Source organism: Cibotium barometz, chromosome 52, assembly GCF_041138505.1.
Source record: "Cibotium barometz isolate CiBa-2024 chromosome 52, ASM4113850v1, whole genome shotgun sequence".
Classification (NCBI taxonomy): Eukaryota; Viridiplantae; Streptophyta; class Polypodiopsida; order Cyatheales; family Cibotiaceae; genus Cibotium; species Cibotium barometz.
Window position 1 is genome coordinate 18,589,563 of NC_141097.1, and position 12,605 is coordinate 18,602,167.

Consider the following 12,605-nt stretch of genomic DNA (forward strand, 5'->3'; position numbering starts at 1 on the left):
AGAGAACTTGCAGATTGCAATGACACTAGCAAGGCATTCTACAAAAAACTCCAAGCAAAACATAGAAGGGAAGGGTTCAACATGCTCATCTCTGAGGATGGTTCTGAGAGCACAGATAGCCAGTACATTATGCAAGAAACAGTGTCATACTTTGAAAAAATCCTAAACCCCCTGCTGATACATGTGTAGAAAGACAAGCTGCTATTGATATTTTGTTAGCAACAGTGGACACCTCCATTTCTGGAAGTGATGCCCAGAGAATGGAGATCCCCTTTTCTGCTAATGAAGTATTCTATGCTCTCAGTAAAATGGGAGTAGACAAGACTCCTGGATACTGTGGTCTCTCTAAAGAATTTCTGATCTGTTTTTGGCAAGAACTTGGTCCAACTGTGGTTTCTCTTATCAATGATATTTGGGCACAACAGTATATGCACCCAGATCTTAAGCAGGGGGTAATCAAATTGCTGCCTAAGCAAACCTTCTGTAATCAACTTCATCACTGGAGGCCCATAACTATGATGGGACTCTTATATAAAGTGCTGGCTAAATCTGTTGCTCTCAGAATTGCTCCTCAGTTGAGGAAACATGTACACAAAAACCAATCTGGGTTTATTGGGGGCAGGTCCATATTGGACAATATACTGTCAGTGCAACTGGGGATTGAAATTGCTCAAAAAACTGCTCAGAACATGGTTATGCTACAGATAGATTATGCCAAAGCATTTGATACAGTTGCTTGGGATTTCATTGAACAGGTTCTTCAAAAGATGGGCTTTGGGAAGAAAATAAGCAGATGCATATATCTGTTAGGGGCTGCAGCATATTCTAGGGTTCTCATCAATGGCAGATTAAGTCCTCCAGTTTATATGAGCAGATCAGTCAGACAAGGATGCCCCTTGAGTCCCCTTTTTTTGCAGTGGCCACACATCCCCTCTTTACTTTTTTGGAAACTCAAGCTGCTGCAGGCAATATTCAAGGGCTTCAACTTACCAGAGAGCAACTCTTAGCCTTGGGATTTGCAGATGATACCATCTTGTTTCTACAGGCTTCTAATAGGAACATTATCAAATGCATGCAATATATATCTCTGTTCTCTTTGGCTGCTGGAATGAACCTGAATCTGCATAAATCTCACTTAATTGATATTACTGCAGAAAATTTTAATGCATTGATATGGGCTGGTAAGAGAGTGCATCAGGGTCACATTTTTAGACATCTGGGCTATCCTATTGGAGTCAATGTGACTAATAAACAGCTCACATCTTGGGTGGCAGACAAAGTTCAGACCAAAATTGCTTCATGGTTCTGTGATGAATGGCCTCTACATGTTAGATTGAGGATTGTGCAATCTATCTTGCTTCCCTATCTGCTCTATTATATCCCTCTGTTGAACTGGAAACCTTCACACTTGAGTATTTTTGAAACTGCATTCAAAAGGTTCTTATGGGGGAACAAGGGGAAAACCTGTGCATTCATCAAATGGGATATGATCTGTCAACCCAAAGTGAGAGGGGGACTGGGAGTGCTAAATCTGGCTGCACATGCTCATGCAAGAAGAGCAACCATGCTTAAACACATGTTTTCAAGAGATACTTTATGGGCTAGATGTATGTGGCAGATCATTGGCTATTCTGTTGTGTATTTCCATGGGGCTTGGGATTTATCTGATTGGGAGAAACTCTTTTCACATGCACCTTTGAAAACAGGTTGTCAAACTGCACAACTTTTTATTGACTCATGGAAACACATCTGCTCCTTTCTGATTTGGGATGGCAGAGTTAGATACACAGGGAACTCACTAGGGGATGAAAATGTGTTTTGGAGTTTTTTGTTTAAAAAGGCACCCTGTTATAAATTGGGTAGGAAAGCTTTGACAATGTACAAGAAAGGGGTCAGGCACATCAAGCAGCTAATTGATTCTGATGGCAAGTTTGTTTTATTCTTGTCAGCTAAGAGAAGGTTCAGATTAGGCTGCAATTTCAGACTTGCTTGGAATGAACTATGTACATACACATTCAATCTGCAGATTCCACCTAATACCAATTTGTGGGAAAGGTTCAGAGACTGGCAGCTTCCAGGGGAGGCAGTTTCTTGGTGGAAGTCCACAACCTCACAGTTTTATCAGGTTCTCTTGGCACAACAGAATATATCAGAAAGATGCAATAAATTGTGGAGAATGCATAGATCTCAGGATTGGTGGATTGCCAGATTATCATCAATATGGAGCTTACCCTGTTCACATAAGCACAAAGTGTTTGTTTGGAGACTCTTAGCAGGTGCCCTGCCTACTGGGGAGTTGCTTCACAAGAAAAACATTGGCAATGGGAAATGTGCCCTCTGTGGGAAAATGGAAAACATTAAACATGTATTTTGGTACTGTAAACCAGTCAAAGAATGGTGGCAATGGATTTTGTCTCACATTCAACAGTGTATGCCTGTTAAAATTACACAGTTTTCAGTAACCTTTGGTTTATGCCCTATGCCTACTGTTGCATTGCAGTTCTGTATGCAGTCAATAAGGATGTGGTTCTTATTCTATATCTGGAATGCTAGAAACTTTTGGTGCTTTGAAAAAGTTCAGCTTTGCAAGGTAACTGTTCCATGGAACATTATTAGAATTAAAGTGATGGAAGATTGTTACAGCATCACAAATGATCAGCTTAAAGCAGATTGTATGAGGATCATGACTCACCTATAACCCATGAGTCAGAGATGATAATGTAAATAGTAGAGTACATATTTCAAAAAAAAAAAAGAAAAAAAAAAGAGAGAGGACTTAAGGCAATGTATGTTTCACACTCTATGTCAAATCTTTGCTGTGTTCATTGCTCCTCACGTAACCAGAGAGAGAGAGAGAGAGAGAGAGAGAGAGAGAGAGAGAGAGAGAGAGAGAGTCTTCTATGACCTTTTCCGACATCACCATCCCCCCCTCCCCCAAAAATAAATAAATAAAGAAGCCAGTTCTTTTTGCCTCTAGCATGCAGTAGTTGCAAACTACACAACAAATGGCCATGGAGAGAGTGAGAGAGAAAGAGAGAGAGTCCAATGTAGCATTTACCTTACCATATAATGATGACAACAACCATATCAAGAAGATCAATTACTTACTGGTTCTAGATTCTGTTGAAGGTAATTAAATTGCAATTTTGCGGTCGCCTATTTTTTGTTAGTGCTGCATGTCAGCATACCATCAAGTTTCAACCTTACATTCTCCAAACCCTAATATCTGAAATCTCTCTCTCTCTCTCTCTCTCTCTCTCTCTCACTCACACACGCACACGCACACACACACACACACGCACACTGTGTTTGTGGTGTTCTTCGGCGAGATCCAATGGAGCAGCCCCTTGTGGCTTCAGAGGCTACCCTCCCTTCCGGCGAGCTCAACCCCGACGCGCCCCCCGCCTGGCAGCAGCAGCCGGCGGAGCATTACGCCGATTACTCTTACTACTCCGAGTACGTTTCTTCTGCTCCTTTTAATGAGCAGCAGACTGCCTCTCATGCCCCTGGTGATGGACACGACGGGGCTTATCCTCATCCCGATGTGGCAAGGCCATATGGAAATCGAACCCCGAACGAAGCTTCTGGTTATGGATATACCTCCGGTCAAACCCCTAATGAAGGTTCGGGCTATGATTATGCTTCTAGTCAAATCCCTAATGAAGCTTCTGGCTATGGCTATGCCCTAAACCCTAGTGAAGCTTCTGGCTATGGCTATACCTCTGCACAACACCAGCCTCAGAGCCAAGATTTGCCCTATCCCAGCAAACAGGATGATTACTATCAACACACAGATGGTAGGCACCAAAACGAGAAAATTGATGCTGTCTATGGTTACCAGTCTCAAGATCAGGGTAGAGAAGATGCTTACAATGTGCAAACGAATGAATCGGAGATGGATTATGCACAGGGTTCTAAGGGTGAAGCCGTAGCTGGCTCTGCTGTTGATGGGAGCGGTGATTCTTCAGCAGAGAGGGAAGGGATTGGAGGCTGGATTTCTGAAGAAGGGCAGCAGGACAATGCTGGTGTGGAGAAAGAAGAAAGACCAGGGGTTGGAGGCTGGATAAGTGATGTGCAAGATCAAGGGAGTGGCCCTAATGGTGCAGGCAGTGATAAGGAACAGTCTTTATTTGATGGCTCTAGTCAGTTTGATAATCAGCCGGCAGGTTCTGCAGGAGAGGCAAGCACTGGAAGGAAGAGACGCAGCAGATGGGAGCCACAAACAGATGGTGATGGGGAGGCCCAAGACACTGCTGAATCAGGTGGCAAGCGAAGGAGGTCACGTTGGTCTGCTGAGGAACCAAAGCCCCTCCTTGGACAGATCCAATTGCCAGATTTTGTGAAGGAGCTAACAGGAGGAATGGATCTTGATCCTGAAGTTCAGGCCTTGAACATTAAACTCTTGGATGTCAACAGAAGGTTGCAAACTGGACAAGTCCTGGAGGAAAGGGATGATGGAAATAGGTCACCTTCCCCAGAGCCTATTTATGACAATATGGGTATTAGGGTTAATACAAGGGAATTTAGGGCCAGAGAGAAGCTCACTCGAGAGAGGCAGGAGATCATTTCAGAGTTGATCAAAAGGAATCCAGCATTCAAGCCGCCTGCTGATTATAGACCTCCAAAGCTGTACAAGAAGCTATACATCCCTGTGAAGGATTATCCAGGGTACAATTTTATAGGGCTAATCATTGGGCCCCGGGGCAACACACAGAAAAGAATGGAGAGGGAGACAGGTGCCAAAATTGTGATTAGGGGCAAGGGTTCTGCCAAGGAAGGAAGGTTACCGCAAAAGAGGGACATGAGGCCAGAGCCTGGTGAGAACGAGGATTTGCATGTGTTGGTAGAAGCAGATAATGCAGATTCTTTAGAAAGGGCTGCTGGCATGGTGGAAAAGCTACTTGTACCTGTTGATGAAGGGCTGAACGAGCACAAAAGGGCTCAGCTACGTGAGCTAGCAGCACTTAATGGTACTATCCGTGATGATGAGTTTTGCCGCCTTTGTGGGGAACCTGGTCATCGGCAGTATGCATGCCATGCTCGTCACTCCACTTTCAAAAGTGATGTGGTGTGTAGAATATGTGGTGACGGTGGTCATCCTACTATTGATTGTCCAGTGAAGGGTTCTAGCCCGAGCAAGATGGATGATGAATATAAAAATTTCTTAGCTGAACTAGGTGGAGGGCTAGAGTCTGCTAGTAGGCCAGGTGCCGGTGATGTTGGTACAGGCAGTCAGATGGGTCCAACTCTGGCACTGCCTGGGCCCCAAGGAGGCAATCCTCCATGGTTGAGCAATGGAGGAGGTGGTGCACGGCCAGCAGGTGGATTCTCGGGAGGAAATTTTGGTCCTTCCGGCAGTCAGTCATTTTCACAACATGCATCAGGCTCAAGGTTCAACAAGGATGGTGATGATCTGAATCTTTATGTGGGTTACCTGCCTCAAACTGTGGATGATGATGGGCTGATTAGATTATTTTCCCCCTTTGGTAAAATTGATGATGTCAAGCTAATTAAAGATCGACTGACTGGCCTAAGCAAGGGCTATGGATTTGTCAAGTTTTCTGAGGCTGCTGCTGCTGCACAGGCCGTGGCACATATGAATGGATATAGGTTGGATGGCAAGGTCTTAGCAGTAAGAGTTGCAGGCAAGCCTCCAGGTGGTGCTGGTGTACCCAATGGACCACATACTTTGGGTTTCCCTCAACAGCAACAGCAACAGCCACAACAGCAGCCACAACAGCAGCCACCTCCTGGTTCACATGGTAGTTTTAGGGGGCCACCTCCCCCTTGGAATACACCGCAAATACCTTCATATAAACCTTATGGTCCTCCTATGGAAGGTCACATGCAGGCTGGTCCTCCTGGAGGACCAGGGCCTTTCCTACCTTATGGAGGCACCTATCCCAGTGCAGTGGGGCAACGACCACCTTCATCTGCTCCACCTGGTGTATCTTCTCAAGGTCCACCAATTGGGATTTCTGGTACACCTCCAAGTATTCCAGGCCCACAAGGCCCCTCAGGTAACATGCCAATGATGCCTAGACCTATGGGGCTGCCTCCTGGTGTATCGCCACAGGGTCCCCCTGGTCCTTATCCTCCATATCCTCCATTCTCTGGCTATTATGGGGCTCCACCTCCTCCAGCGAGTGCTGTGCCACCATCCACTGGTGGTGGTGCACCACCTCCATGGGCGATGGCCACCAACGCCTCTACTACTCCAGCGCTTCCTAATGTGCAGCAGGTCGAGGGAGTGGAGTCAGAGTATGAAAAGTTTATGTCAGAGATGGGGCGGTGACAGGTATGCAACTCCTTGCCTAGATTGTCTTGCTTTGGATATTAGAAGTTTTTGGTGTAGGTTTACAGATATCTTTGATTTTATTGGTTTTTTGCATCTATATATAGATCACACTATAATGCAAGGTTGCTGATTGAGCAGGAAAGAGTGAGGGATATTTGTGTTTGGCATAAGCCATCCTTTACCCATGACATAATATTGGTTTATATTGTAAAGAGAATAGACCCGAGCTAATTTTTGGTTTTGAATGGTGTGTTATCGCATTGATTTGCAGGTTGGGACTAGTGGCAGCAGTACTGCTCTTGACTCATTAGTAGGGTTTGACTTGGGATGTGTTTTTTTAACACACTTTTATTGACAGCAGAAAGTTCATGTGCACAAAGCAAGATTTTCCTGCCCCAGAGCAAAAGAGGTTACTGTTTTTCTTTTTGCAGTGCTGTACTATCAAATACTTAACACTTGTTTGTCTTTCTCTTTCTCTTATGGGTTTTGGACATCAATGGTTGAGCTGGTTGTTGCAACTTAACAGGCTATCTCAAGGATAAGGCAGAGGCTTTTAACAATTTAAGAGGATTAGATTAAATTTTATCATTGACTAACTAACTGGTCACTGTTCAGATAATCCTGGTTAACGTCCCTTTCAACGAGTATGGAAACTTACATTGTTTTGGTTTCAGCATTTGGGCAACTAAAGCAGAGTTGTGTATAGTTTGCTGCCCCCCGTTTTGCAGATTTCTGCTCAAGGTGTTCCAAGTCTCCCATGATTGAAGTACTGTTGGACTTGATTCTGTTTCCAGTCACCCAGATAATCAGCAATTGTTTTCTAGACCCCATTCTTGCTTCTTGAAGTTAAGATGGCAAGTCTGTAGCAGTTATGGCGTGTTCCTGAGACTTCTTCTCTGGAATCTACGTGGTTGGATTTCCAAGTAGCAATCTTTTTTTTCAATATTTTTTTGTATGGCGATATATAGTGGCAAAGTAAACTCTAAAATGTAAGGGTAAATGACAAGTGTGCATGACATGTGATGGATGTCTTATGGCTTGTTCCTGAGACTTCTTCTCTGGAATCTACATGATTGTGGACTTTGAGTAGCTACCTTTTTTCAATATATTTTTGTATGGCAATATATAGTGGCAAAGTAGACCCTAAAATGTATGGGTAAATGACAGGAGTGCATGATATGGGATGGATGTCTTCCCCCCCTCCTTCCGACTCTCCGAGATGGAATGTGATGATTTCTATCTCCTAATCCTTCTATTAACTATTCTAATCACATGATTAAGAACTAGAGAGATAAGACTTGTAAGAGATTAAGCTTATGAACTTGAGTTGATTGAATTCCACATGGGAGCCCTCTTTAAAAAGGGTTTGAAAAGTTACAATCGAAATCATGTCCCTATGCAGGGTCACGCCCTTTCATGGATAGGTGTCTTTAGGCTAATAGTCGTGTCCCTTGTGAAGTGGTATGACCCCCCCCCCCCCCCCCCCCCCCCCCCCCCCCGAGAGGATGTGTCCCTTGATTGGTGACCACTCGAGAAGGCACAACTCATCACTTGATGAATAATAATAATATTAGCCACAAATCATGACACTTTCTTCCATTTAAAATAAAATCCACTGCTAAATAATGATCTGTTGCTTGTCAAAGAAATCTTGGAGGAGTTGTGGATAATTTTTCAAATCTTCATCACTTTGCCATGTAGAACTTGACTCATCAGGATCTTTCCACTTAATAAGAAACTCTGATTTAAGCTTTTCTCGAGTTTTTTTTTTACCAACATCTGGAATCATCTCAGGAATCAATTTTAAATTTCATCTTCAATTTCATGAATATAGGAGGAAACATATGGCACAGGCAAATCTCCTTGAATATATTTCTTAAGCCAAGAAATATAAAAGGTCGAATGAATCTTTTCCCAAGGAGGAAGTTCCAACTTATAAATGATTGTTGACTTCTTTTTCATAATTGAAAAAGGATCATAGAATCTAGGCTTGAGTATTAGAAAGACTAACTTTGCTGTCTTATATTGATGAGATGTTAAATACAATAGAACAAGATCACCTTCATTGAACTCTACATGTCTTATGCTTTTGTTTGTATTCTTTTGATATTTCTCTTGAACTTGAATCATGTGATCATAAATTTGAAGAATAATGTCTTTCATTTTTGGAACTAATCGATCAACTAATGCCACCTTATGTTGCAAAACAAAATTTGCCGACATAACTGGTGTATGACCATATATTGCTTGAAAAAGAGTCATTACAATTGTCGAATGGAAAAAAATTTTGTAAGTGAATTTTACTAAAGGCAAATAATCTTTCCATGATGCCAATTGAGACAGAATATAATGTCGAAGTATTTCTTCTTAAAACCAGATTCACTCTTTCAATCTAAGCATCTGTCCAAGGATGATATGCTGAATTGAACAAGAGATTAGTTCCAAAAGTGACTAGTAAACTTTCTATATCAAAAAAAAATAAGTGACTTTGGTAGGCCATGAATCTTGAAAATATACTGCACAAATAATGAAGTAACGTTTGATGCAATAGTTCCTTTTTTGCAAGGAATAAAGTGTGTCATTTTGGAAAAGCGATTCACAATCACAAGAATCTGTGTGTTTTCCTTGGAAGATTTTGGCTAGAAAGTAACAAAATCCATACTAATTTTGTTCCATCTTTCATGCGGTATTGGTAAAGGTTCAAGAAGACCTTGTTTGCTAGCTTTTATGTGTTGACAAGAGTGACATGCTGTAACAAAATAACGTCTTGCTTCATCTGAGGTAATAAAGAACATTCACCAAAGAATATGAAGTATAAATCTTCAATTCCAAAGGAGTCGGCTTAGGCGAAGTCAAAGCATGGAAATCCTTATCAGTCAAATACTGATCTTTAAAATATTTTGGAATCTCCATTGGTAGTGTAGAAATTGCCATTAATGTTGCTTGAGGCATGCAACTAAGAGCATTTGCCACAAAATTTTGAAGTCCGGGCACATACTTAATAGTCATCTGAAAATTCGATAAAAATTTAAACTATCCGCCTTGTCGAGAATTCATAACAAGCTGAGTAAAGATATACTTTAAGGAATGATAATCTATCTTAACAACTGAATTTGCTCAAAGAAAATAATGCTTCCAAGTACGATAAACATGAACTATGCCAAAAATTCCTTATCATAAACTAGATACCTTATTTGGATAGTTGAAAACTTATGACTCTCAAAAGTAATGATACATCCAAGATCTTCGGAAGTGAAATCTGAAGCATCAGTCATAACTTCAAAGGGGTTGTAATTTTTGAAAATCGATACACCTTTGTGTGATAAAAGTTAGCAATACCCAAGAAAGATCTCACATTAGAAACTGTCACTGGAATTGGCCGCTTGACAATAACTTCAATCTTCTTAGGATCCACTAAGATGCCATCTACGGAAATGATGTGTCCCAAATACTCTAGGAAAACTTTGAAAAATTCACTCTTCTTTTTGTTGTTGAAGAGAACATTGGCTCGAAGAATTGAGAAGAAAATCCGAAGATGCTCTTTATGTTCATTGATTGTCTTGTTGAAGACAAGAATATCATTAAGATAAATGATGACAAATTTATCAAGATGCGGTCCAAATATGTCATTCATAAGAGTCATAAAGGTAGCTGGGGCATTGGTTAACCCGAAACGAATCACTAGAAATTTATAATGACCATACTTTGTTCGAAAAGCTATCTTGTACTCATCACCTTGGCGAATATGAAGTTGATGATATCTAGACTTAAGGTCAATCTTTGAGAACACCTTGACACCGGAGAAGTTGATCAAACAATTCATCGATGCGTGGTAGGGAAAATTTGTTCTTAATTGTCAACTTGTTAAGTACACGATAATCAATGCAAAGATGCATCGAACCATCTTTCTTTTTCACCAAAAGGACTGGAGCACCAAAGGGACTCTTGCTTGGGCGAATATGTCCTTTGTCGAGAAGTTCCTTGCCAGCTGCTTTTGAATCTCTTGCAATTCTGCAAATGAAACACGATAAGGAGCTCTAGAAGGAGGAGTACTGCGAGGGACAAGATCAATTGGGTGATCTACTGGACGCCTGGGAGGTAACTCTGTGGGTAATTCATTTGGAAACAGATCAAAAAACTCTTGAAAGAATGGTTGTTGCAAATAGGAAGCTGCCGATGGCAAGGCTGAATCTTCCACATTCATTGTTCGTACTAGAGAAGCGTTGCTGGCGCATTTCTTTTTCGAATTATCCGCTTGGCTTGTAAGGCGAAAATCAATGGCGGAGGCTTAAAATTGAAGAGCCCTTATAAATGAAAACATTGATTGCCTTTGACGAATTGCAATGTATGATTTCGAAAGCTAATTAAGGGATCATATTTGTACAACCATGCTTGCCCAAGAATAATGTCATAGCAAGAGAGAGGCATGACCTCAAAATCTAGCTTATCACGATAATTGTCAATTGAGGAAGACAAACTTGCAACCAACTTGTCACATTCCAAGGTAGGACCATCTGCTAATTCGATTGTAGAAGGACGCGTGTTCTGCTTGGTATGAAGATGAAGTCGTCTGACCATGGCGGTGCCAACGAAGTTTGTGGAACAGCCGTTGTCGATCAGGACATTTACAAGATTTTCTGCCGTAACTGAACCAAGGAGGTAAAGCACCTAGGAAGCCAAGGGGACTCGAGCTTGTGCAACGGTCTCTGTGTCACGGTCATCTGCTTTTGGGACTGCAACTGGAGAGAGACTGCGGTCAGGAGGATGGAAATGACAAGCTTCTGCCCTTTGGCTGACGCCAACGGGACATATTTCAAAGTCAAGACTTTAAAATTGGAATTCTTCCGGACATTACTGGTATCGGGCCGCTTGGGATACTCGAACCAGCGAGATGGTCACCACCGTAGATTGTGCACAGGCCATCTCTTGTTGGAGGTCTGTGGTTGGTGGGCTGCTGGGGAACGAAAATCGCGACCCTGCTCACAGGTGGAACTCTGTCCATGATTGCAGCTCTCACGACTGAGTGTGCGGCTAGGGTCGGACTTGTGCGAAGCATTGGGTGGTCGATTGGAGGATTCTCCACAAAATGACTTGGCCAGAAATTTGAAGATGGGTTCTACTGTTGTTGCTGTCGAAAGCTTGATTGATGTCGAGGTTGTTGTTGACGATCTCCTTGTTGAGAAGTCGAGCGCCTTTGGAATCGATCTTGTTGCAGTTGCTGTCGAGAAGACCGACCTTGATCTTGTCTGGCATTGGGGAAATTAATGTCGTTGATGCGCTTTGCAAACTGAATAGCATCCTTGACTAAGGTTGGGTTGTACTTTCACACTTCACGTTGTAGTGAGATGGATGTAAATATTTAACAAAATAATGAAGCTTATCTGCCATTGTGAGATTGGCCACCTCAAGCTCTAGCTTAGTGAATTGGGTAACATACGAAGAGAAAGAACCATTTTGGGAAAGGTAGCGAAGCTCTGTATGTGCCCGAAAGTCTGTATTTGCTAGTTCAAATTGTTTGCGAAGTGCCGGCTGAAACTTATCCCAAGTGTGAGTAGTCTTTTGATTGGCTACACGGCGTTGCCACCATAAGAAGGCCATGTCTGATAGAAGGGAGGAGGCAAAGGTGACTTTCTTGTGCTCCGATAGATTATAGCTACCAAAGTATATATTCATTTTAAAAAGCCATTGGTCAATTGTTCTTTTATTTCGTTTGCCATCATATGGTGGAGGTGGTTTTAAATGAATTTTCTTAGAGTTATTGGCTTGGAATAATCGATACAAGATTCTTACATTTTCATTATTGACATCTAGGGGAAGATCAACGAGATCATTTGTAGGGGCCGCCAATGAAGCTCTGGAACTAGAAGGTGAGTGTGCTACTACAGCTTTTGCCTGGATGCCATTAATATGGAAAGTCAACTTTTCCATCATTCGCTTGAATTGGAGTTGCATCGTTAACATCTGAGACTGCAGCAGCTGCAAGCCTGCAACTCACTAGGTGGGTCAGCACGATCTAGATTTTCTTCCAATCAGTCTACATCTCATCTGCATCACAACCTTGTCGGTCGTTATCTTCGCCGCGATCTGCCATATATCAAACTGAAGCGGCTTTGGCACAGCAAGACGGGCTGCTTGAGCCCTAGTGAGGACCATCTAATGGACGGCCCAAAGGGGTTGGGCATGTAAGGGAGAGCTCTTACTGGCGAGGATGCTAACGACCACCCGGGGAGGTGGTCCCGAGATGAGAGTATGCCGAGCTCACTAGTTGAAGGAACAGAAGAACTAGGTACTACTGGAGAGGCCTTTG

General features: G+C 42.5%; 1 protein-coding gene across 1 annotated transcript; it reads left to right on the forward strand.

Annotated features, from left to right (window-relative positions):
- The first annotated feature begins 2,974 nt into the window (after positions 1 to 2,974).
- On the forward strand, positions 2,975 to 7,447 carry LOC147608906 (splicing factor-like protein 1). The gene is made up of 2 exons (XM_086788430.1): positions 2,975 to 6,298; positions 6,570 to 7,447. Exon 1 carries the CDS (start codon positions 3,335 to 3,337, stop codon positions 6,293 to 6,295), a length of 2,961 nt encoding a protein of 986 aa, XP_086644556.1. The 5' UTR covers positions 2,975 to 3,334; the 3' UTR covers positions 6,296 to 6,298; positions 6,570 to 7,447.
- Positions 7,448 to 12,605: the final 5,158 nt, after the last annotated feature.

Bases quoted from the DNA above. Each gene is read 5' to 3' on its own strand.
- LOC147608906 (XM_086788430.1), top strand. From the start codon at position 3,335: ATGGAGCAGCCCCTTGTGGCTTCAGAGGCTACCCTCCCTTCCGGCGAG.